The sequence below is a fragment of the Heterocephalus glaber genome, unplaced genomic scaffold, assembly GCF_053883595.1.
Source record: "Heterocephalus glaber isolate CG9 unplaced genomic scaffold, H.glaber_assembly_v1.0 deba00001608, whole genome shotgun sequence".
In the NCBI taxonomy this organism is placed as follows: Eukaryota; Metazoa; Chordata; class Mammalia; order Rodentia; family Bathyergidae; genus Heterocephalus; species Heterocephalus glaber.
Window position 1 is genome coordinate 13,056,171 of NW_028258379.1, and position 26,190 is coordinate 13,082,360.

At 44.1% G+C, this 26,190-nt stretch overlaps 1 protein-coding gene across 4 annotated transcripts in view; it reads right to left on the reverse strand.

Annotated features, from left to right (window-relative positions):
- Positions 1-3,997: 3,997 nt before the first annotated feature.
- The window catches only part of Dpf3 (double PHD fingers 3), a 257,440-nt gene continuing 235,247 nt past the window's right edge, over positions 3,998-26,190 (reverse strand). Inside the window, exons 9-11 of one of the 4 annotated variants that reach the window (XM_087195352.1) lie at positions 24,125-24,237; positions 14,217-14,430; positions 3,998-13,884 (exon numbers count right to left, since the gene is read on the reverse strand). In XM_087195352.1, the coding sequence (XP_087051478.1) occupies positions 14,218-14,430; positions 24,125-24,237 (326 nt within the window). In that variant the 3' untranslated portion in view covers positions 3,998-13,884; position 14,217. The other 3 variants (XM_087195353.1, XM_087195354.1, XR_015445026.1) reach the window with 3 other exon arrangements.

The following is a 26,190-nucleotide window of genomic DNA, read 5'->3' on the forward strand; positions in this document are numbered from 1 at the left end:
TCCATCCTGAATTAAAACCACCAATGGACTTGCTATTCCTCTCAACTGTTTCGCTCTTTCCATTAAGAGAGCCTCATGTTAATACCAAGCTGTGTGTATCCTCTAAGTCAGCAGTCATGCAATATGGCCAAGCCCATTAAAAGTGGCTTGGACAACCCCTCTGAACGTCTCTGTGGATACAAAGGATCCGGAGATTTGAAGGAAGCAGGAAAGGGAGACAGACAAGGCTCCTGGGCCTGGTCAGACTTTCTTGTACTCTCTTCCCCCCCAGGAGACTCTCTGGAATTATGTTTTCCCTCTCTGTTTTGGGTTGAGTCTATGTTTAGTCCCTGGAGGGGCAGCCATTATTTTCTTCAAGGTTTCAAGGGGGTTCAGGATCATCTCATATTTCTCTGTTTGGCAAATAGTCAGTGCCCTGCCTCCCCTCTCCGGAATCAGGAATCCCAGAAATTAAAGACCGAGGGAGTTGGGTTTCTTTCTAAGAAGGAGCAGCCACAGCAGATGCCAGTCAAGCCCCAGAAATCCAGCCAGGAGGGGGCACACAGGGTCTTGGGTTTTCTGGGAGGCAGGAGGGGAAAAGTCCTGGATAAGATACTCTAGTACTGCAGGGGGCAGGCTCAGGTTCCTAGCCTGCAGCAGAGAACCCTTTCTTTCAAAATTACATCTCAGCCAGCAAGGACCAGCAGCAGCCATTCTGCTCTCTGCAGTGGACACGTTTCTCTTTGGGTGGGGAGAGAGGGAAAAGCAGCTTTTCATGCTAGAGAGGGGTTGGGAAGGAGCAAGTCCCAGCTGAGGGAAGCAGGCCTAGCCCAGATGCCAGCAGACAGGGAGCAGGAGCAGGAGGAGGGATGGGAAGGAGCCAGGCTTCTGAGCAGAGGCTTGAAGATGGCAGGCGGTTGCTTACAGGAAGAGCAGAGCTGACACCTGAATCTTGGCTTGCTTCCCCCGGAGAGCACTTTAATGAGGTTCACAGCTGTAATATCACAGAACGAGCATTAACAATGCTAATTACCTAAAGTTTAGCCTGAACATTCTCAACCAACCCGCCTTGGGGACACACTTTCGTTCTGGCCCTGCTAGGCTGAGGCTTATGACCATGCTGTGACAGCAGGGCACTAGAGGAGTCCGGGGTGGGAGGTGGGTAGGCCAGTAATGTCTGCAGGTTGCAGAGACCTGTCAGGAGAGGACACAATGAGACCTCCTGGTGCTGAATCAGTGCCCCTTCACCCTGCCCGTGAGAAACTTGCACAGGAAGCCTGGTGGGGAGGCCAGGTCCCCCAAGAGAGCTGGAAACAGACTGTGTCCTTTCGTCTAGTCCAGTCCAGTCCACTCCCTTGTACCTGGAGAAAGTCAGGTCTCCTCCTCCCACTGCTTTCAGTAGCCTCAGGGGACTCCTTGTGCCCCTGCTCACCATCCAGCCCCCAAGATGGTTTCAAACTGCTGTTTCTTTTAAAGCAACAGAACCATCCATAAGAAACATCAAACCAGAGCTGTGCTCGCCAGTGACTTGAGTTAAAGTTGGAGCTCAGGAACCTTCTTTCCATCCCTGTCCCTTGGGCCTCTGGGCATTCTGGAAGTCCATCCCAGAATTCTAGGCCTCTACCGAATCAACTTGGAAGATCACTGCTCTGGAACGGTCTAAGCCTCTGGCACCCTTTTGTCCCATGTCATCCCAAGGCAATGTGGAGACAGGTTTCGCCAGGTGCCCCAGACGGTCTCCGACTTGTGCAAGCTCAAGGGCTGAAGGACAGGCATGGTCATTTGTGTGCATGTGTACCTTGATCCCCTTTGCTTCTTGCCCAAACCTGCCTGAATCTAGCAGCCCTAGATTTACTGAGCCTCATGCCAATATCTATAAAAATTAAAAGTCACCCAGCTAGATACTATAACACCTAGAACTTCTGCTTCCTCTCCAGCAGCCTTTCTGCTAACCCAAGGAGAAAGAACCATGTTGTATCCCTATTACAACTCACACCTTTGATGTCCCTACCACGGGACAGTAACATTAGCCTCTTATCTCTGGCACCTTCATCTGCCCTCCCTACTCATCACCATTCCATGCTTTTTCCTCTCCCCAAGGACAGAGCAAAGAAAATCCATTCTGCTCTACCTCTGACTGAATGTCCTTTGGCTCCCTTCAATGTTTCCCCTCCCTCTTCCATCCTGCCAACTTTCTCAACTGACAGCAGTTTCTGGTCTGTTAGTGACTTTTCTAGGCCCAACAGACCAAAACCCTTTTCTCAGCAGCTGGTAGAATGAGACTGTCTTAGGTCTTTCAAACCACTGGAACGAAATACCTTAAACTGGGTTAGAAACTATGGAAATTTATTTCCCACAGCTCTGAAGGCTGGGAAGTCCAGGATCAGGATGCCAGCAGGCTCGGCGTCTAGTGAGGGCCCATGCCTCAGTCACTATCATCACACTTCCACCTCAGGTGACGAAGGGGCCTGAAGCCTCTCTTGGGTCTCCTTTATAAGGGCACTTAACCGACTGTGAGGGCTCTGCCTCCATGAGCTAATCCCCTCCCAAGACCCCACCTCCTGATACCATGGCCCAGGAAAGGGGACTTCAACGTAAGGTTTTAGGAGGAACATAGCACTCAGATCACAGTAGACTGGGATGCAAAGCTGTGGTCCCTGGGGTTAGGACAGCAGCATACACAGCCCTCGGTGCAGAGGAAGGCATGTATGTGGGTGTGTTTGTCCTCTTTTCCTGCCTGGACTTTGTAATGAGCCCAAGGCCCTCACGCTGCTGGAATCAGCAGTTCAGCACTGCAAGTGCAACTGTCACCTGAGGCCACTTTGGGTGAAGGCCTGGCCTTTTTCCTCTGGCCCCTGGATTTGGACATCACTCCCTCTGCAGGGAAGGTTCAACAGCCTGTTCAATGGCCCATGTCTGCAGCAATAATCAATGACTCTGCTGCTGAAATAACAGGCCACCTCATGCTGACAACAGCAATGCCTGAAGGCTCAGGGATGACTCCTTGAAGAACAGGGAGCATGTACTCAGCGGAGGAGCCAAAAGGGACATGGTATCCCCCTTGCTGTGACCTCCTGTACCCTACTGACACACACAAGGTGGATTCCCACTAGAAGCACACTGAGACCTGGCCTTCCACTCCCCTAACCGTACCCCACTCCTAGCCCATTGTGCATAGTATAATTGTCTATCTGGTGCCTGCCTTCTGGCCAAACCATAAGCCCCATGAGGGAAGGGGGCTTTGTCTTCCCCAATGTGTCCCCAGCAGCTAGCTCATGGTAGAGGCTTGGTTATTTATTTATTTATTCGTCTTTAATTTAGTTTTGGAAAACTGACTCTTCACTTGCAACTTGGGGAAACCAAGCCCCATGTGGAACAGGAGTCCTGAACCCAGAGGCTGTTCCTTTAAGGCTATTGCCAAGCAGATTCTGGAGATTCTGGGGGCAGGTGTAGCTTCTGTGCAACTCCTTGCTTCTTGCCCAGCACAGCCATCTTGTCACCTCTTATGGAAGACCTGAGAGGGAAGGAGGAAGAGAAGGAGGGGGAGAAGAGGAGCCAACTTCTAGAGGCCCCTGGACCCAAGGCCTTTCGGCCCTACCATGTTCCCCACCTCTGCTGTGATCATCTCTGAGTCCTAACCTTCCCTCTGCCAGAAATCCCAATGAGCTGGCTTTGGAAAGCCCTGTGATCTTCACAGAGGAGTCTCCTGCAAATGAGCTGCTACACTGCTGCCAGTGAAGCTCTTGGTTGAGGCCTGAAGTGGTGATGCCTGCTGTGAAAGCTACCAGGGTGGTGGCTTCCCTGGAGCCAGTGTAGGATAGAATTCCATCACCAGGGAGCTCCTGGAGTCTTCTTATAAGCACCAGATGCTTCTTTAGCATCTGATGCACACACATGCACACACTCACAACACACTCCCACTCCACACCACAACAGGATAGGTCTCCACCCCAGCACAATGCACCCATGTGCAATTGGTCTTTTACAGATTAGGGGGAAAAAGAACCGAGAGTTCCCAGGAGTTTTAAAGCCTTTTATTTGTTTACACATTCTCTAAATTGCAGACAAAAGATTTGCTACATGGGTAGTCTACACTGATAACCAATCACAGAACAATATACTAACCACAGCAAGGAAGAGACGGGGGTTTGTGACTCAGTCTTTATGAATGTGCAAAGGTCCCACTAAGGGACCAGGATATCCAGGGGTTCCAAAGATAACAGTTGCTGGATGCCCACATTGATCAGCATCTCATGAGCTTGCAGTCGTGACCTCTCCAAGGTCCCGCTCCCAGACCCTGTGAGGTCAGGAGGAAAGGCAGGGAGGGGGAGGGTCCAGTTCATGCTCAGCCCTTCTGCCAGCCTTCTCAATGAAGAACAGTTGCTTCTCCCTCCCAGCAAGTCCTAGGTCAGTAAGCCGGCATCCAGATGTGAGCTGTTTCCAACCTGTAGATTCTCCTGGAGACATTCACAATACGCCAGCCTGTCCCCTTAGGATGGCGCGAGATGTGGCACAGCCGCATCTCCAATACTGAAACATCAAGAGATCTTGACACATCCCTTAGACTGGGCAGAAACATCACAGCACTTTTCACATTAAGAGCCACAATTGACACCTGGGAGAAATGTGCATTCCTAGAAGACAGAGGACCAGGGTGCGCACGCACACACCTATAGATAGACAACAATCACATCATACCTGAAAGAGGAGGAGAGCTAGCACAGTGGAGGATGGGGGTGTTGTTTGCTTGTTGCTATGGTTGCTTTTTAAAGAAGGCAGAGGAAGCCAAATGGAAATATTGTCCTCAGACCATTACACACAGCTTCCCAAATCTGCAGCCCTTTTCTTTAACCTCATGAAAGCTATATTGGCCTCAATGTTGCACATTGAGGCCAAGCAGCTCAAGGCAAAAACTCTAGTTGTTCAGTCAGCAAGAGGCAATGTGGTGTTGGGTCCCAAGGTCCAAGGGGATCAATGTTCAAGAGCATAAAATAAAGCCCCTCAGTCATAGGCATTTCTAGTGCTGCGGGCCAACTCTCCTGGTCGTTCTTTTATGACCGAGTTTCAGAGGAGTTGGGGCAGGGGGTAAAGGCAAAAAAGCATATTAGGATGCTGGTGATAAAAGGCTGGAACAGCCTCCTTCTCTTGTGCCCACTCCAGAAAGCGTGTGCATCACATCTACAGGTCGAGAAACGGACACAAATGACCGGAGATCATCATAGCCTTTCAAGGTCCTTTCCCAATGTAGCCCAAAGCAGTTCAGGGCAGTAAAGTCCTAAGACTGTGAGGCAACCCAGGTAGATTTAGCAGCTGGGGCACAGCAATGGAAACTACAGTCTTTCTGCAGGTGCTCGTGCCTGACCCAAGCCTAGACTTTCATGCCCTGCATGGAGCCTGCACAGGCCCACACTCCACACAGGACAGCAGGACAGCCACCCCCCTCACCCTGCTACTCCAGGAGCCTCCTACCTATTCCCACCCAGGGGAGCCCCAGGGTTCATAAGCAAGGGCAGCCCTTGCCAAAGCCACCACACCAGCCCCTCCCTGAGAGGAGACAGAGGGGCTTGGGCAATGAGAACAGAAAGCCAGTTTCTTTTGGCTTCCTGGTGAAGATGCTCCACATCTTGGCCACCAAAAAGAAAAAGTTCTGGAAGCTGAGCTTTAAGATGTGGAAGGGGAGCAGAGCTGGCTGGGGAATTGGTTCTGGCTCTCTTTCGAATCCAGCTGTGCGACATGGACAGGTATGCCAGTCGTTCTCACATGTCCATTTCCTAAAGGTCCAGCAGGCCAGCTTCAGGCTGAGAAGGGGTCTGACAGTGCACACAGATGGAAGGGGTGAGAGATCCTCTAAGAGCTCTGCCCACTGGGATCTCCATCCCTCATGGACCTGAGGGCCTGAGGGCTCAGGGTCCCCTGCCAGCTTCTTGGGATAGGGCCACAAGTCTGGCTTGGATAGAATCCAAGTCAGATGGCCTTCCTCTCTCCACTCCACCAGTGCTAGGGACAGGGGTAAGCCTACATTCACAGGCAATTTTGTTCTGAAGAATCTTGCCTACGGGCTTCCACGGATGGACCAAACCCCAGGAGACATTTCCACCTCTCAAGCACTTTAAGGACAGATTCACAGCCAACCCTTGAGTCCTCTCCATAGAAGTCACCAAAATCCTCCTTGCTCAGAGTCGTGGGCCTAGAAGAGCCTCTCAGTGTCTCCCACAGAGAAGCCAAAGGCTGCTTTAGACCAGCCCTGAGCTGACCTCTCCAAACAGGAAGATGCCTTCCCCAAGCCAGACATTTCACTTGGAAGCCAGCCTGTTGTGGCTTCTTCAGGGAATAGCTGAACCCCAAAGCCTGGCTCTGACATGTACAGAGAAAAAGGGAGATGGAATAAATGGTTTATTCCTGATGCTGTCAATACAGACAACTGGCAGTCAAATGAAGCATGAAGCTAGGATCTGAAGAGCCCCTGACCAAAGGCAGGCAGAGGAGGTTTACTGAAAACATCTCTGACAATGAGCTGTGTGTGTGTGCGCACACACACACACACACACACACACACACACAGTCATGTGGGAACAGGCTCCTGGATGCTGAGCCTACCTTGCTTTCCTTGCTGGGCTCCCCGTGGGAGTCCATCTAATCTGTGCACTAGGCTCCCACCCCACCTCCTCTGCTGCTCCAGCAGGGCCTGAACAAGACTATCATGTGAGTCACTTTCCACTGTCAATCAGACACTGATGATTGCACTTCTCCACCCTCCACCCCAGAATCTGGAAAGCAGCATTCAGAGACACAGCCTCAGATTCCCTGGCTACTCAACACACTCCAACTAGATGCCTTCATCATCTTGCTGCCTCTGAGGTGAAGGATGTTCCTCTTCCAAGGGCAGCCAGCATTTGGAGAAACAGAAAAGCAGCTAGGCTGAGGTCATTTGTGTTCTTCTCCCCAGCCTCCAGGAGGTAGAAATAACCAGATGTTTTACCCTGCTAGTCTTTCACTGATGAATATACAACCAAAGCAGAGACCCAGATACAGATACACCTTCCCATGAGGCATGATGCTTGACATATGATTAGGATTCTGAGGGAGAATTTAATTTTACAGCTAAAAAGCAACTTGTAGGCTAGGCCTGCATGTGGTTTATTTTTCTAGCTCCTATAGTACCTGGAGCATTGCTTTGCACATAGTCGAGGCCCTGCCAAGTGTTTTAGCCAATACCAGTCTGTGCAGCAATCACTCTTGGCAAGCAGGAGATGTGCCCATTTGCTTTCAGAGACAAAACACCCAGCATGGACACACAGCAGGTAAGTGGTGGACAGCTAAGATGGATACCCCTTTCCCTGCCAGAGGAGCACAAGTGCTTCATAAACACTGATCAGTTCTTTCCCAAGCATCCTCCCCAAGTGCCCCATGGACCAGGGGCACTGGTTAGCCAGGACTCCCTGCCTGCCTCCCCGACCTGTTCCCTACCTCCTGAGCTCTGAGATAAATGTTCCATATTTTTGTGCACTCACTCACACATTATCTAGCAATGTTTCCTCTGCTTATTTTGTAGGCCCTAATTTAGACCTCTTCAACTACATGTTGAAAAGGCACACAGCTATATTTTCTTCTCTTGGATTATGCCACTGTTTTGTTCCACCACCGCTCTGCTCTTCAGCATCCTGCTTGGCAGGAGGGAAGAAAGGGAAAGGTACAGGGAAGGGAAAGGCAGGAGAAGCAGAAAACAAAGGTCTCAGCGGGCAATAAGCATGAAAGGATGAAGTCAATAAAAACCCCAGCCCCCATTCTAGCCATAGTCTTTGCATCCCTTTGATAGCAGAATTGTGACATTTTTTACAAGTCCTCAACTATTACTAAATATCTCTCCCAAAGAAGCAGAGGTGAGTGAGAGGAGAGGTGGAGAGAGTTGGTGGAACCAATGGCTTTCTCAGCTCAAGGCCCCCTTTACAACAACCCCTGTGGCTGTGCAGGGGCCGGGCACTTGAGTTCCTGGGCTGCTGAAGACTGCACAGACTGCATCTGACAGCTGCTGAATCTCCCATCCTGGGGCAACATCAACAGTTGCCTTTGATTCATCAAGCAGGTTGTGTGCGTGCACAGGCGTACACACACATCTCTGTTCTCGTGGATGTTAATCTTCATTCAGAGAGTTGAGCTAAGGAGATATGGAGAGTGTAAATTTAACTCAGGGAGTGTAGGGTTGTGTTGTTGAGGGAATACACAGGCCCCAGGGGCTTACAGCCACCCCCTCTTCCTACAGGGATTTTTGCCTGCCCACTGCTCCACTTACTTGCCAGGCTGAGCTGGTGCCAACCTGGACAGCCATCTTGCTCACTGCCTGGGCTAGAAGGCATTATTAGTAATTAAATTTCTGTCCAAGAGGGTTCTGGCTGCCTGCCAGTCCCAGTGCTGCCTTCCTCTGCCCTGCCCTGGAAAATGTCACCATTAGCACAAACACTGCTTTTTCGTGGTGAGGCCAAAGCAGGGGAAACCATGGAATGTCCCTCTTTCAAGGCCACTGGCCCCACAACTTCCATCAGGCATTGGAGCAAAGAAAGAGAGGGAGGTGGGGACAGAGATTAAACCAACAGGCATTCCGGGGCCCTCTGGCCTGTGACATCCCTCACAGTCTCGGAGGCACTGGGGATCACCTCAGTCTTATTCTCCTGGAAAACTCACTTGATGTGGAACTGGCAGGCAGGGACCCCATCACAACTGCTGCCAGGGCTTCCTGAAGGCCTTTCCTCTGACTCTTTCTTCACAGCCTGGCTAGAAGCATTCAAAGGAGCCCCACAGCCAAGGCTTCCTGGGAGCAGCTGCTGAGGCGCTCCACAGGGGGGCTCTATTCACCCTCCCAGGTCCAGGTGCCGAACCATTGGCACTTGCCTCCTCCTATCCCCTCCTTCCTCTCTGAGCAAGTATCCCACCTGTGCCTCATAAAGACCAGAGGATCTCCAGCCTCCTTAGAAAAGGATTCCCAGGTCTCAGAGGCCCCCGTCTAGCTGCCCCAAAGGCCCTGAACCAATCCATCCAGACTGTTGTTTCTATACTCAGGGCAGAGAATCGTAAACATACTGAAAGCCTAGGAATGCTCAGAAAGAGGGAGGGAGCCCCAAATCAGACAGCTACAGACCCCACCTTCGGAGGACAGATAAAAAGACCCTAGAACAGTTGGGGTTTGGTTGAGAGGACTTGCAAACTGAGATGAATTAAAATGTCTGTTCCTTCCTACCATCCTCCTCATTCCTTGCCTGGTATACTAATGCAATTGGATATCTGAAAACCAAAGGCATCCTTTGTGAGTGGGAGAAAAATTCCAAAAAGTGTAACACAGTGAGATCTGGGCGGGGCGGGGGGGGGGGGTCATGTCACTCAGCCAGATGCAGGGGACAGGACTGACCCTTCTTCCCAGGTCCCCTTCCTCACTGTATACCAAGGCATGCCAGCCTACTAAAGTACTAAAGGTGACACCAATGTGCTACCCCTGAGAAGAGCTAGGCCTGGGATTCAGGACATCTTCAGTGAGAGAGAGAATGTAGTTCTGGCCATGGGGAGTCAACTTCACCCTTGAGGTGCACACTGCGATTCTCTAAGGAGGGGCCAAGGTTGGGTATCAGGGTAGTGGGAGAGGAAAGGGAAGCACAAGCTAGAAACAAGCTAGAACAGGCTTGGGGAGTGGCAAGCAAGGTGGTCCTCAGGACCTGCCTGGGCCACCAGCCAAGCACATGTGGACTCCAAGAAGAGACTTGCAGTCCCTTTTATCTGAGTCTGGAGCCTGAGGTAGCCAGTAATCTTTCTTCAACAACACAGAAGAGCACAGGTCTCCTAAACTTGGCCCCAAAGGAAAAGTAATAACAACCATGTCATTTTTCTTCCTTAAAATATCTGGACTTTTTAAGGGGAGGGCTGGAAGGAACCATGCTGAATTCAAAGCATGTAGATAAGAAATGCACCAGAAGTGAAACTCCCCAGGGTGTCACAGGACCTTCACTGTGAAATGCAGACCCTCTCTGCTATCAAAACCAGCTATCAAAACCAGCTATCTTCCCTAGCTCTGAGGGAACCTGGCCTCCCTCCCATCTACCCACAGGGGTCTGAGCCTGAGCCACAGGAAGCAGCTGCTCTCTGCAGCCCAGCTCTGCAACCTTGCGTGGGTGGGCTCCTACCTGGCCCCAGGCAGCAACAGAACAGCAGAGCCTTGGGGCTCACTGACTCCTGCCTCAGGTGCTGAGAGTCAGGGCCTGGTGGAGAAAGAGGGCTGGAATATAAATCTCTGAACAGGGGCCTAGTTTCTCTTTCCTCACAAAGCTGCCTTCCCTGGATTTACTACAGGCTCAAAAATTAGTGTTTCAAAAATGTCAAGAAAGCTGGGGATTTAGCTCAGTGGTTGCACTGCCTGCCTGACAAGGGCAAGGACCCGAGTTCGATTCCCCAGTACCAAAAAAAATGCAAGAAAGAAGCAGGATTTCATCTTCCAGCAGTTCCTGCAGCCTCCCCTCTCTGGCCTGCTTGGAGACCCAGGGATTAAGTGGAGCAGAGGCCCCTGGCTATTCCAGAGATTTGAGCTGGGAGGCAATAGCATCATTTAGAGGCCTCTGTGTAAAATGACAATTGCTACCACAGAATGGGAGCCTGCATTACACCACACCAATGCCACTATTACTCTAATCCCTACAGTCACGTGGCTACACAGAGCATGTGGGTCAGGAGGCTCAGAGAGAGGAAGTCACTTTCCCAAGATCAACCAGTTAGAACAAGGCAGAGCAAGGCTTTAAGTCAAGGTAAGAGTGAGTGTGACACCTGAGGGGAAATGAACTCTACTCTCTGCAGAAGGGAGCTTTCCATTCCAAGCTGTTTAATCTTGTAGAAGGGAGTATCTGGAGTATCTTCATTTGGAAGCACTCAGCCACATGGTAAATCCCACCTCCCAAGATGCCTATGCAAAGTCAATCTCCTTGGTCACAGCCCTGGCCTAATGGCCATCACTATAGGGAGCCTGGCCTCTTGAATATAAATCCCCTTGAGTCTAAGGGAGATCCCAAGAAGGCATCTAACTTGGCTGTCACATGAGAAGGCAGACATAAAAAGCATTTGGAGTCCTGCCCAGATCAGCTGTGCTCTGCAGTGGTTGCTCACGAAATATTTTTAAGACTCCCAGCAGGAACCGACTGGGCAAGAGTTACCATCTCCATTTCATAGGTGGACAAAGTGAGGTTTAGGGGTGTTAAGTGACTTGCCTGTGATCACAGTTATTCAGTGGCAGGGGCAACACTGAAACCCTGATCCTTCACATGTACCTTAGGATTCCATCTCATTCTCAGGGGTTCAAATAAGCAGACCAATCTGAAATCTACCAACAGCTTTCTTTTACCAATGCAGAAGGTAATAAATGTGACTGTGGACACTTTAGTCTGCTTGCACAACCCCAGCAATGCCATTCTGCAAGCTGCTCTGCTATACCCACGTTGGATGGGGACATTGAGGCCCACAAAGAAGGAGAAGTTCATTACTTCCCACTCTGCAGGGAGCAATAACTGAGAACAGAAGCCTGGGGATTTTCTAATGTGATCCCAGAGCCCAGACCAGCCATGCAATGGCAGGCAAGCTTCAGTGCCCTACCTTGGCTTGAGAGACTCATCCACCCTCAGCTCCATGAGCTGGGCAGACATGGCTGGGGGTAGAGCAGACACCCATCATCTGCATTGCCATGGGGAATGGATTTGCACATTCTCCAAAAAAGGCCCTGTCAAGTTATGAAGCCACGATTCTTGATTTCAGATTTGTCTTTTCAACTTTTAAGACACTATGGCATTTGGAAATATTTAGGAATTCTTTTCTTGTAATCAGTTTAAAATGACTCTTCAAACCAATAATCAGCCTTTGAGGAGACCTTGCTTTGGGTTTTGTGGAAGGACAGTGAGACAGAACAGTCAGGAAACAAAATGTGCCCCTCCAAAATGACCCTTCCAGCCCTGCCTTGGACCTTCAGAATCCAGACCAGCTCACCAACTATCAGGAGGAAGAAAATAGCTTATGAGGAAGATGAAAATCCCATCTGGACAGGGCCCCTTTAAAAGAAATCATTACATATGAGTGTAACTCACTCTGAGGCCAAGGGGCCTGCAGGAGAGTGACCCCCATTCTTTTGCCACAGGTCATTCTGCAGAGGAGAAAGAGAAAGAACCACATGGTTTGGCTCAGCGCCAGGCTGCCCTGGGTCCACTGGCCAATAGCAATTGGATAGCTCCTGCCGAGTCACAGAGCAACACTACAGCCAGGCAGAAGCGGCCCAACTAGCCCGAGTCTCCAGGGGCTACTTCAGGAGCCAAATGACTAAAAATAACCTGGGTCTTTGATGTACGCTGCTGGACCACAGAGATGGAGCTGATTTCAGGAGCACTGAGCATGCGCGAGGGCCCCACTCATGGAGACCTGCCCTTTGGGCAAATGATTTTTCCAGAAATGTGTTAGTTATTGTTGCTGTTGCTGTGATTCAAAGGCAGTCCAAGCCACTCCAGCCTGCAGAGCTGTCCTCCAAAACACAGTTCTCAGAATCTACGGCTCCCCACCTCCTTCTTCTGGAAACATTACAAAAGAAGAAAAGAAAAGAGTCCAGCTCATATGGGAGTTTAGGAGACAAGAATAGCCTACATGTTGAGGGTTCAAAATCATTGCCACCTTATTACAAATAATCACATTACCCTAACCATTCATTTAAGTTACAATTATCCATCCTCCATCCTAAAATTTTCAGTCAGATCTCTGTAGACAATAGCAAACTTACACCATGTGGAAGGAAGAAATTACTTGGGAAAAGGAATTCGTAGTGTCTCATCAATACTGAAGAGTTTCTCAAAGCTGAGGCCCCTGTATCCATCATTTGGACGTGTGAGTGGGAGCCTTTGCTCATTTGATTGGTGCTTGATTCCCACCAGGAGAAGCTGAGCCAGGCCTGTACAATCAGGTCAGTTGGAGGCAGAGTCTTGAACATCTTCTTCTAACCATAGGCTGTGGTTTCTCTCACCTCAAGGATTCCTTAGCTCTGAAGGGTAAGGAACTAGCCCGGTCCCTTGCCAAGTCTCTCCTCATGAATAATAAACACTGCCTGGCTATAGCAAGCCTTAACATTATTTATCAATGTTTCTTTCCATCTCTCAGTCCCTCCCCATCCCCTATCAAGTGAAAATGCAGTCAATCAAGACTACCCCAGCTGTAGAAGCCAATGTTAAGTTCTTCCTCTTCACAAAGATCAAGGAACAAGAAGGGGTTTCAAGGCTCCATCCTCAAGATGGCCTCCAGGATCCAATTCTAGAATTTTCCAGTGGCTTGAAATAAGCAACAACTTCTCCACAGTACTTTGTTCCTCTGGTGAAAATCTAGGATGAAGAGCCTAAGCTGGAGGTGAAGAAGCTGTGCAAAGATGTCTTAGAACACAATAGGTTAAAAAAAAAAAAAAAAAAAACACCAAACTGCACACAAGTGTTTGATGAGTGGTCACAAAATGGCTTCCCTTAAAATGGAAACCAGTGAAAGAGTCACAGTACTAAGGTAAAAGTGAGAGGGGTTCCACAGGACTGGGGTTGGGGTTGGAGTTGTTCTTCAAAAGTGCAAAATTCTTCTGGTAGAAACAAGGAGGTGCTGGCTGAAGTACCATCTGTGGGGCAGAGGTAAGAACATACCTCACCCTCTGGGTTCCACGTGTCCACACCCTTCCATGAGTATTCATTTTCCCTAAAGTTGGTCTGTCTGGATATGTGGGAGGAGGGCTTCATCTGGTTCGATCTGGGCTCTGGCTCAGCCTCTCCAGCATCAAGTCACTCTGTGACCTGGGGCTCTAGGCCTGGCAGCCAAAGGCTGAGGCTTTCTCTTTGAGCAGCTCCCAGCATAAGTGGCAGCTCCAGCTTCCTAGAAAAGACAAGATGGCATTAGTAGCAGCCCTTCTTCTAACACTCAAGTCCCAACTCAGTTGCCCTAACTTCTTGTCAACTCTGTTTTCCTTTGACTTTCACAATTCAGAGACCAAGCCTCAGTCCTGCAGACACACTGGAGTCTTGTTCCTCAGAAAGAAAATAAAGACCCTTACTTCTTGGCCATTCCTCATTCCCCTAGAAGCTCACCCCTCCCCACATCTCGGCCACGTGTCTAAAGAATATTTCCTTGGCCCTCAAGTTGAAATTTCAGCTGGTTGAACCATGCTTCAGTTTCCTCATGTGTAACATGATAGTGATTGTACCTACCTCATAAGGTTGTGATGATTAAATGAGACAAGACATGCAAAGCCCTTAGCACAAGGCCTGCACCATAGTGAGGGCTCAGTAAGTGGTAGGAGTAGTGGCTGATGTTGTTATTGTTGACCTCATCATCATTACCTTCTGGGGGCTCAGCCACTGGGGGGTTTAAACAGTACATGTGATAGCCACGGTCACAGTCATCACAGAAGAGTAGCTGGTCCTAGTGGAATAAGAGCACGCACAGAACATAGGAGAGATTCAATTATTCAGGGCCAATATCTGGCCCCTGCTTATTCCTCCAGGCTCATTTCCACAGATCAACTACCTTGACGCCCCTTTCCAGGTCCTATTTGGAGTCCTCCTTAGCCCTTGAGTTTGGCTTGTGCTTTGCCTGTACCTGGAATTTCCCTTTCTGTTTACCAGCCTAACACATCCTATCCTCATCTTAGGGCTCTGCTTACCTCACACCTTCTCGAAGAAGCTTTCCCTGACTACCACTTCACAGCTAAGCTTAAAAGGATTCATTCTTCTTCCAAACTCCTGTAGCAAATAACTTTATTTCCAAAGGTCAGAAAATTAAGTTTATGTATTCTCTGTTCCCCATGATGACTGCCTAGTATATGGGAAATACTTTAAATATTTGAAATATTTAATTGAAGTAATTGGACTCCCTGTCCATGAAATGCACAACAGCTATAGTTGGTGGTAATATCCATGACCCATCAGACCTTCTTTAGGATTTCATGATATGAATGTAGAGCAAAATGCTATTCTTTGACTTCCAAAAGCCTCCTCACAGCCTGGAGGCTGGAGCTCCGATGAAGTCAGGAGAGAGGCTGATTTTGAAGGCTGGGAGACCAGTTAGGAGACTGTTAAAACCTCCCAGGTGATAGAGAATGGTGGCCTAAAATAAGGTTGTGACGTGAGGGAAAGAGATGGGTCTTGTTCCTGTTTCAGATTCACTGAGTAGATGTAGAGAATGATAGAGAAGAAGTCAAGAATGTCTTTATGGGTTGTGGATTAGTCAGCAAGTCAAATGACACAGTCAGCCACTGAGACATGGGCAGAAGAACAAATTCACAGGAAGAAGAGGACAACCTCAGCTGCAGACATGTCCCACAGACTGGCAGGTCACCTGGCAGGGATGACCAGAGATTAGAGAAAGGTCTGGGCCTGAGAGATAGGTTTGGAAGCCATAGGTGAGCAGATGATAAATGAAGGTCCTAGGAAAGGAAGCCAAGGGGTTGTGAGAGCCAGTATCTTTGAATTTGTGCTCATAGAGGGATATTCGTGACCTTCTAGAAATGATATTCACAACATTATATGTAGATAAGAATATACATTTTTCTGAGAAAGAGCAAGTCCATAGTTGTGATTGAATTCTCTGAAAGATCAAGGACTCAAAAGAGGTTACTGAGAAGAAATGCAAGAACAGATATTTGAGGAACACAAACTTTAAGAGATAGGCAGAGGACTAAGAGACTAAGAAGTGCAGTCTGGGAAGTAGGATGAAAACCAGAGCACTGAGATTTACTCCCAAAAAGTTGCACTATTATATCAAAGCTGAAGTAAGCTACATGATGATGTGATTTAGGGATAATGAAAAGTAAAATAAGCTAAGATGGGGCCAGAGAACAGAGAAAGGCTTGTCAGAAACAGTGTTACTAATGTCCTCAAGACATTAATAACCCCTATATAGTGCCAACATGAGAACCCTAAGAAGCTAGGATACCCTGGATTAGACTTTCCCAAAGGAAAGTCAGGTATCTGAGAGTTTACGTTCATTTTTCACAAGTTGATCATGGTCTAGCACCATTTTCTTTTCTTTTTCACCTGTCTGTCTGATTAATTGCCTGTCAAAACCATCAAGAATTCACAGCTCATGCTAACCCTCATGAAAAACATAAGTTAATAAACTCCTACTCCCATGTATGCAAGAACCAGGATCCACCTATGGCTACAGTTCCAGTAGAATAGGAATTGCATTCTGAGATACATAGGGAACTTTTCGCCCCGTGTGAGAGGTGCGCTAATGCCTAAGCAACCTCCTGACTCTAGATTCATCTGCCTAATTCCTCCCCTGAGGCTCTACCAAGTCAACATTACAACTCTCCATCAACACTACTTATAAAGTCAAAGGCCAGAATCAACCCAAATGTCAATAGGAACTAACTAGTTGAATAAACTAATGAAGAACCATGCAACTGTAGGTAAGAATGAAGAAGATGCCTATTCGGTACTTGGGAATAATCTCTAGGATATTCAGTGAAAAAAGCAGGGTAGAGAAAACATGTACTGCACTTAGCAATTTTTTATGGATTCATATGTACATATGTATGCTTATATTTAAACAAAATGGAAAGATAAACCATAAAAAATGGTCACCCATAAGCAGAGTGAAGCAATAATGTGGAATAAGTAAGAATAGAGGCCAGATTTTCTTGAGTATATTATTGTTTTAAAGATCTGATTCTAGAACCAGTAAAATTTTACATAGTCATGAAACAAAATTAAAATTATACTATGTCCCAAGTAACAAAATAAAAATAACATAAATGAATATAATTGTGTATCCAGCTGGTGGCATATCAACAGACAGAAACTATTTCAAGTGATTTTAAAACAAGTAATTTGACCATACTTCCTTCTAATATATTAGTATATATTCCTAGAATATATCTTAAGGACAAAAACAAACATAAGTATGCACGTATGTTTTGGCCATTATATTGTAAGTGATAATATGAGAATTGATATTGTAAGATGGCTGTATATACATCAAATGAGTAATTACATTGATACGATTGAAAGGCAAGATTTTTGACATGGTTGAAGGAAAATACAAATGTAAGATCAATGAGGTTAAGTAAGAACTCTATAGTTAGTTCTGGATATGAACTGGAAGTATTAAAATAAATTCAAAATTTCTTTCTAGCTCTGTCCATTGAAAATCCTCCAAAATAATGACAAACACAGTAAAAATGACACCTCTTACATCCATATTGTATTCTCTATAGATCATTTTCCACTGAAAGGGCCAGAAGTCTTTGGAGAAATACCTCAGTCCAGGTCTGGTATATGAAATGTACAGATCATGTCAAAAGGACTTAAGTTCCAGCCTAAATACCTTCCCATTGACCAAAAATGGAAAAAATCTTAACAAATAAAATGTATTTAAATGTTTTAGTTTATAAAGATAGTATTTCTAAAAACTTAGTCACTGTTGGTAAATGTTAGGCAAACATTACATTATTTTTTTATTTAAATAACTTTAAATAAAATTATTTTGAAATAATTACTTTGGAAAAAATTGTTTTGAAATAATTTCAGACTTTAAAAAAATAAATACAAAATACTAGGCTTAAGTGCAAGGTCCTGAGTTCAATCCCTGGCACCAAAAAAACAAAAACAAAGTACTGGCTTATTCTTATTTTAGTAATGATAGACAAATGTGTATCCTAGAGAGAAACCTTTATAAAAGTATATGATTCTATAAAGAATCATAAGAAACTATGAGTTGTTTTCCAGAAGAATACTACTATTGTAGAATATTTAGAAGCAATTTTCTTGAGGAATAGTAAAATCTGAGGCAGACTCATTTGAAGTTAATTGCATATTTTCAGAACAGCATGAGAAATAAAATATTTGGATTTTAGTTACAAAAATGGTACAGGGGCCTGCCTGCCTCGAAACCTCAAGGTCCTGAGGTCGATTTCCAGTATCAAAAAAAAAATGGTACAGGGTTTCTGTACACATTTTACTCAGCTTTCCTTAATATTACCATATTCATTACCATAGTACAATCATGAAACAGGAAGTCATCACTGGTATGACACTTTTAACTAGTCTATAGACTTTATTCTAATTTCACCAGTTTTCTCACCTATGTCCCTTTTCCCAGGATCCTACCTTGCATTCACTGTGTGTTCTCATTTTCCTTCAATCAGTGGGGTCCTTCAGTTCTTTTGTCTATCATGATCTGGACACTTTTTAAAGGTATGGGTCAATGATTTGGTAAATGTCATTCATTTGAACTGGATCTTTTCTCATAAGATTGAGATGTGCATGTATTTTTGGCAAAAATACCGCTGAAGTTATGTTGTGCCCTCCTTAGTGAATCATACCGGGGGACATTGATGCTGGTATATCTTATTACTCATGATGTTAAGTGTGATATATAGCTAAGATAGTGATTGACAGATTCCCCACTACAAAGTTCATATTTTTCCATTTGTAATATATTAATAAGTAACTCTTATTGTGGAGATATTGTGAGATTATATATCCTGTTTCCCATCATATGTTTGTCCAGTAATTTTTCTATCAATTAATGCTTCTTGCTTACACCAACCATAGCTGTGATGTTTGCCTCAGTGATTTCTCTCTTCCTCCTACATTTATTCTTTGGAATTCTGCTTGAAGGAAGAGCTTACTTTCTCCCTCATTTATTTACTCAATATTTTATATAAGTATGGATATTTATTTCACTCTTTAGGTTACACTTTAATAGCCTCATTATTTTCTTTCTAAAAAATGCCTAGATTTGGCTATTAAGGATTCCTTCAAGTTGGCTCCTGTGTCCCTTAGATATGCCTTAATCATTTTCTGAGCACTAACTTACCTGCGGTCACCACAAGATGCTCCAGGCTCATCCTGTATATCTCATGCCCCAGCCCTGGCACCAGCCATTTCTTCAAAGATGGTTGATTCTTTTTACTGGAGAATGGTATTTAAAACAACTAAATATCTGGGTGTGAGTTCCCTGCTATTGCTGTCCAGCAGCCTCACCAGAGGACCAAAGCAATGGGACCACCAATCTTGGACTGGAACCTCCATAATCAGAAGCTAAATAAATCTTTTCTCTTAGTAACTTAATTGCTTCAGGTATTTTGTTATAGTAGCATGAAACTGATGAATACAGCCCTCCTTACCAGCAGATCTAGAAAATAAATGTATATGCAGGTGACATGTATACATCTATATTTATTTCTATATCTATCTATATATGTATGGACATATAGATATGTTGCATCCCATGGGTCTGGGGTCACCAGCCCACCCCTTGAAATTTCCTGGGCTGGCCTCTCATTCTGATGTGGAAAGAGCAAGAGGACTCAGAAGTCACAATGCAGAGTGAAAGTAGATTTATCGCAACAATGCAAAAATAAATGTATTTCAGAAGCAGTTCAAACCTCCTCTGATGAGTGGGGGTCCCAGAGCTGGGTAACTGCTAGATATAGGGCAGCAGACCTGTCTTTATGGGATACTGGCTGTCTCCACCTGCCCCCCCAAGAGGATCTGCACTTAAAATTGATTAACAGGCTCATTGCTATATGTACAAGGTCATACAGTGCATCAAGGGAATTATAGCACACAGTTTAGGAACATTTCAGGATGTTCAAACCACAAGGCATGAGGGGAACAATTTTGAGAGCCAGTCCAAGGTTATCTATTGAGTGGTGGGCTTGTTGCTTCAGAAGTAAAGCCACAAAACTGCCTCTTCTTAGTCACAGAGGCTACTTTTCTTCCTTCTAAGTGGGCCTATGTTCCTTACTCTAACCCTACCTAAGGGTTCTATCTTTCCCTACAAGTAGCTAGATATACTTAACATATTAAAAGCCATGAGTTTATGATAATGCCCCCAATACCACAGGGTTCAGCCCATCCTTCCCCTTTATTTGGTTATTCTTTCTCTGACATTGAGAAATTGGACTCTCATTAGTCATGATATACAGTTATTAGTTCAAATCTAGCACATATATAAAGTAGTTTCAGAATTACTAATTCATATACCCTTGAAAATAAGTTTACTAACTACAGCACTGTATTTGTGATGGAGTTATTTTTGTCTTTAGCCTTACAATACAGTCAAAATACTATTTCCAAAAATTGCTTAGGTTAATTGTTTTCCTCCCACTCTTCATTATGGTTGTGTTATCTATTCATATTATAATCAGGTTTATTTGCTAGTATTTGTATTCCATTTTAGGTTTTCTCCCATTCTGGTTGACTGTAATTATTTATTTGGGAGGGATGTGAAACCTTATCTTGATTCTAAGAGTCAGACCTATACAAAAAGATATTCTCAAAGAAATATCAGTCCTCCCTCAATTCTACTACCTCATTCTTACTTCATCATTCTTTCTCTACTTCATTCCCACTCACCTCTGTGTATAACCATACTCATTGGCTTCTTGTTTATTCTTCCCATATTTCTTTCACACAAGTGCACTCATGTATACCTATTTTCTTACATCTCCTTTTTTCTTACCATAAAGGCAGCACACTAGACAGATATTACATTTTACATTGATTTTTCCCACTTACTTCTATATCCTGGAATGTATTCCATATCTACTCATACACATCTTTCTTATTGTTTTTTCCAGCTCCATAGTACTTCAACATATGGCCATGTCATTTTCTACTTAGCCATTCTTCTACAAATGGACTGAGGTTGCTTCCAATATTTTGCAATTATATATAATGCCACCATAAATAACCTTATGCATGCGTGTTTCCACAGTTTTGGAGATGCAGCTTCAGGATAAAGTCCTATAGATGAGTGCATAGTAATTTTGTTAGGTATTTCCAAATTTTCCTCCAGTATTATTTTGTACTCCCTCCAATAATATATGAAAGTGCCAGTTTTCCCATAGTTTCATCAACAGAAGGTATTACCATGTCTTTAAAAAATTTTGCCCATTAAATACATATAAAATAGTAACTTGGTTTTGAGTTTTTAAAATTATGAGTACATTTGAACATTTATTTTACATGTTTAAGGGTCATTTTTATACCTTTCGTGAATTTTCTTTCTTGTACTTTTCTCATTTCCCAGCAGGTTTCTGATCCTCTGTCCCTCATTTTTAAAGAATTCTTTATAATACTAGGGATGTTTGCCCTTAATGGTACATGCTGCAAATACTTTCTTCAAATTTGTCAGTTGTCCTTTGACTTTATCATATTTTTGACTATGCAAATTTTACGGAGTCTGATCTATCAATATTTTATTTCATGGTTTCTGGATTTTGAGACACAGTTAGAAAACCTCTCCCTGTATTTACATTAAAGAGGAATTCACCCATGTTTTATTCTAGCACTGGCACGGTTTTACTTTTCACATTTAGATCCCCAATCTATTTGGAGATTGTTCTTATGTCTGATGTGAGATATGAATCTAATTTTGTATTTTCCCAAATGGCTACTCCATTGTCCCAGTATTATTCATTAAAAAGTCTATCTTTGACACAGTAATTTTAGATGCAACCTTTTTCCTATACTGTATTTCCATATGTAGGTGGGTCTATTTATGGACTTTCTATTCTATTCTATTCCAACAGGTCTGTTTGTCTACTTAGGCATCAGTACCACACTGCTTCATAGAAAGATGTGTCCAGTGGGTTTAGATGTCTGGGAGTGCCTGTTTCCAACCTAGTTTGCTTATCAGTATTTTTTAGATATTCTTGCATGTTTGTTTTCCCATGTAAATTTAAATATCAATTTGCCTACCTCTATAAAAATCATATTGATATTTTTGTTGGTCCTGAAACAAATTTGCAAATAAACTTAGGAAGAAGTGACATCTTTATAATGTTAAGTCACTGGATCTAAGGTCACAAGATGTTCTTGTTTCTTTTCAAAAGTCCTTAAAAGTTTTTTTTATATAGGTTTTGTACATTTGTTGTTAAATATATTCCTAAGTGGGGGGGGATTTAGCTCAGTGTTTCCACCGCCTGCCTCGAAAGCACAAGGTCCAGAGTTTGATCCCCAGTGCCAAAAAATAAAATAAAATAAAAATAAATAAATATATATATATATGAAGGTTATTGTTAGATATGTTAACTCATATCCTGTTAATGTTTTATATATGAATTAGCTTTATTATTATTATTATTGACTTTCTCAAGTTTTCTAGATGTACTGTTATATCACATAAAAATAAAGAAAGTTTTACCACACATTGAGTATCTTTTATTTGAAATGTTTGGGACCAGGAATGTTTCAGATTTTGGAAGCCTTTGGATTTGGAGCTTTTTCAGATATTTGTATATACATACTGAGATATCTGGGGATGGGACCCACATCTAAAGACAAAATTCATTCATGTTTTATATACACCTTATACACATAGCCTGAAGGGAATTTTATACAATATTTTTATGATTTTATGCCTGAAACTAAGTTTTATGTTGTGATATTTTCTATTTGTGGCATCATGTTGTTACTCAAAATGCTTCCAACTTTGGAATATTTTGATTTTCAATTTTTACATTAGTGAGTGATACTTATACTTTGTGATCCATTATCAGGTCCCTAATTGGTTTCTCCTGTCTAATTGTGCTAGCTATATCTCTAGTAAATGGTGATAATAATGAGAAGCCTCACCTGGTTCCTAATCTTAGTGGAGATGCTTTTAGTGTTTTCCCCATTAGATAAGATACTGACTTTAGTTCTAAGGTATAAATATTTTCTCATGTTAAGAAGGTATAGCAAAATTCTTATTTTGTTGGGTGTTTTTCTCGTGAATAGATATTTTAACTACCATATTATTTTGAAAACCGACAGAGGGGAAAAAAGCAAGCATATTTTATGCTTTTTCTATATGATCTATGCTAAACACAAGCTTGGGTAAGTTTCTCTTTATGGAATTATTCCAACTAATAAACAAAAAAGAAACTATCAAATAAGAATATCTCTATTTTGCTTTCCCTAATGAAATACAACCACTTCTAATTGAAGGCCATCAATGGATGCATTTTCACAAAAAAGAGAGATACCAGCCATTACATCCCTCCTGATAAAAGCATACACCACTACCCATAAAGGAGTCTTGCAAGAAAAGAATAAGACAGAGACAGAGAGACAGACAGAGGGAGATCATGAGGGAAGAGAGAAACAGAGATGGAGCTAGAGATACCTGAATCCAGCCTCCAGCTCTAACTACCAATTTACAAGAAATACACAAGATAGAGGGAAATGTCAAACAATTCCACAAGGATGCATTCAGTAAAATATAGTCATGGAAACTCTATTGAACTAATGATCTGATCTCTTCAACAAAGAATTTAAGGGGGAAAAACAAGAGCAGGATGGCAGGAAATCTATATATTATTTTTATCACACATGTAGATATAGTTATAGAGTTAAAGAAATTTCAAAGACCTATCAACTACCTGAAATGCATGGGCTTTATTTGGATCTCAATTCAAATAAAAACATTTATAAGACAATTGAAGAAATTAATATTTGCCAGATGTTTGATTAAGGAATTATTGACTATTAATTAACTACGTTAATATTTTGGTTGCTTTGGCTAAAATAAGTCTGTGTCTTTTTGGATACATATGAAATATTTACAGGTGAAATGACATTATGACTAGTATTAGAATGAAGGTAGTAGTATTTTTGAAATAAGATTGGATGTATATTGACCATGCCTGAATCTGGAGATAGGAGACACCAGCTTCATTATTGTCTTACTTTTGTATATGTTTGAAATAGTCTGTAAAACAGATTTTTCTTAAAGTTCTACATTTGCCATATTTACCAAGCAGGTAAAAATGAGATTATGCACTGTGAAATGTGGCAGCAACAACTGAGCACATCCCTACCATAAGCAAAGGTCACCCAACTCTCTGGAGCTGATGGCCAGGTTGTTTCCAAGTACCGAGGTAAAGCGCAAATGGCCATGAAGCTACCCCTGGCAGCCACCTTCTAGATCTGTTTGCACAGGCACAAAGAGCACCCAAGGCTCCTATGATGCAAGGGTCCCAAGAGTTGTGGAGGCACAGAACAAGACTAACTGACTTTCCCCTAGAGCTCAGTACCAGAAGTCCTGCCTTCCTTCCCACTCCTCGAGGACTCCCAGCTCCTTGGATTTCTCCCTCCCATAAGGAAAACCCCAAACTTACATCATTCTCCGAGGTCCCACAGAGAATGCAGGATTTGCATTCTATGCACTGCCACTTGTAGGTCTTGACAGCCTCGGTCATGTTCAGGGTGAACTGCAGGCAGGTCGGGTGACCTGGAGGAAACCAGAAGCAGCAGCATTAGGGCCAGAGAATGTCACCTCCACACCTCTAACCAAAAATACATTGATGCCCAGCATGGAAAGAGGTGGGGGCAGCATGGACTGAGAAACAAACTGGGGATCTGGATGAAGCTCTACCCACACTTCTTACCACCACCAGTTATAGCAGATGGGGGCCCAAAGAGAGAAATGAGTATTAACCATCTTACTAGGGACAGGTTTCATCCAATTCCCCTTGCCTCGAGAGCCACATTTCCCCTTAGGTATATCCAGTTGATGAGAGCACAAAAAGGTTATCAGAGAAAGCCAAAAGGGAAATTGCAGAGTACACAGCACCAGGGAGCACCTTGAGAGACACCGGCATTATCTCCCAGGTCCTAGCTTCAGTTGTGGCAGAAACAACACATAAGAGCTACTTGAAGCAGAGCCTTCCTGTTCACAGTCCTTTAGAATACAGGGGAGGGTGCCAGAAAGGTTTCCAGGAACAATGTTCAGGGGTGATTGTGGCATTGGCATTGCACTGTTATCTAGAGTATCTATGCCCACAGTTGAGAGAGTAGCAAAATCCCAACCCTGAACAGTCACAGGAACTATAGTAGGAAGGGACCTCCAAGGAGGACAAAAGAATGGAACATGATAGCAAATAGCCAGGTCTATCTAAAGGAATCAGTCACTGGTTCTAATTCTTTACTCCATCCCAAGCATCATCTTAGCCAAGCCAATAATCAAATCAAGGGAGGGACATTAAACTATGGTCTTATAGCACACAATATCAAAGGAACATCTGAGGCCCAGACTGCAGAGATGGACTCTTCTTAGCCCTTACCCACTTTAATGAGATCCCAGCTATGAGCTGTAGAATGCAAAGATTTGGCAGGAAAGGGAAACTTGTGTGACATTTCTAGGTTTCCTGGTTCTGTCAACTATACAGGAATCTTCCCAGAACACCCATTTTTGATTCTTCCATGAATCAACAGCTTTGCTCAACACTGAGAGCTCTACCTTCTCCAGAGCTCTCACTCTGCCAAAACCACTGTATAGTGCATATGTGGCCTCTTTCATGTGAGGGATTCTGTGCTTTAAAGGCTACTGTAGGCAGGTGACACCAGTTAGGGCTAGCTCCACCCACCTACTGCCCTCCATAGACAAGATCCCACATGGTACTGCTAATCCCTGGCAAAGCCACGCCTCAAGAGGAGGCCACACTTCCTCCCTTTCAAATCTTCAGAAAACTGGTCACATCATATTCATTTGGTTGAACTCCTGTTTATTCAATCAGCATAGGGACATATCAAAGTTTGGACCCCACAAGTACAATCCACACTAATGTGTCTTGAAAGCTTGGGAGCTGGAGTGGAAATAACTGGATGGTTGGAGTAGGGGACACTTAACAAATCTAAAACCTTTGCAGAGGTTGGTCAGATGCCATCCTACTCAGAGAATCCCACAGTTCTGAACAATTAACCCTCCCAGGGTGACACCACGCAGTAGTCCTGAAGAGAACGAATCCTTACATTGAAATCCTGGGAGAATATCCAGCTGATATTCTCAAAGGCTGATCCTGCTACCAGGGGAGAGACAAGGATGATTAGATTAGGGTGAAATTTTGAAAAATAATTTTTAAAATAAATGACAAGGGATAACTAGTTTGAATGTTGGGAATATGGGAAAGTGATGAAAAATAGCACCAAATGTCTGACCCAAGAAGTTAGGTAAATAGCAGAGAAACTTACTTAGATGAAGAAGACTAGAGAAAGAATATAGGGAAGTAAATGAAGAAGGGGATTCATTCTGTTTTGAGTATGTTGAATTTGGGAAGACTGTGATTTCCAGTGGAAATGTCAAGGAGGTAGTAGAACATATGGGTTTAGAGTTCAAAGGAGTACAGACTAGATACAGAAATTTAGGAGGTTTTGCTAAATAGGGTAACTGAAACCATGAGAATCA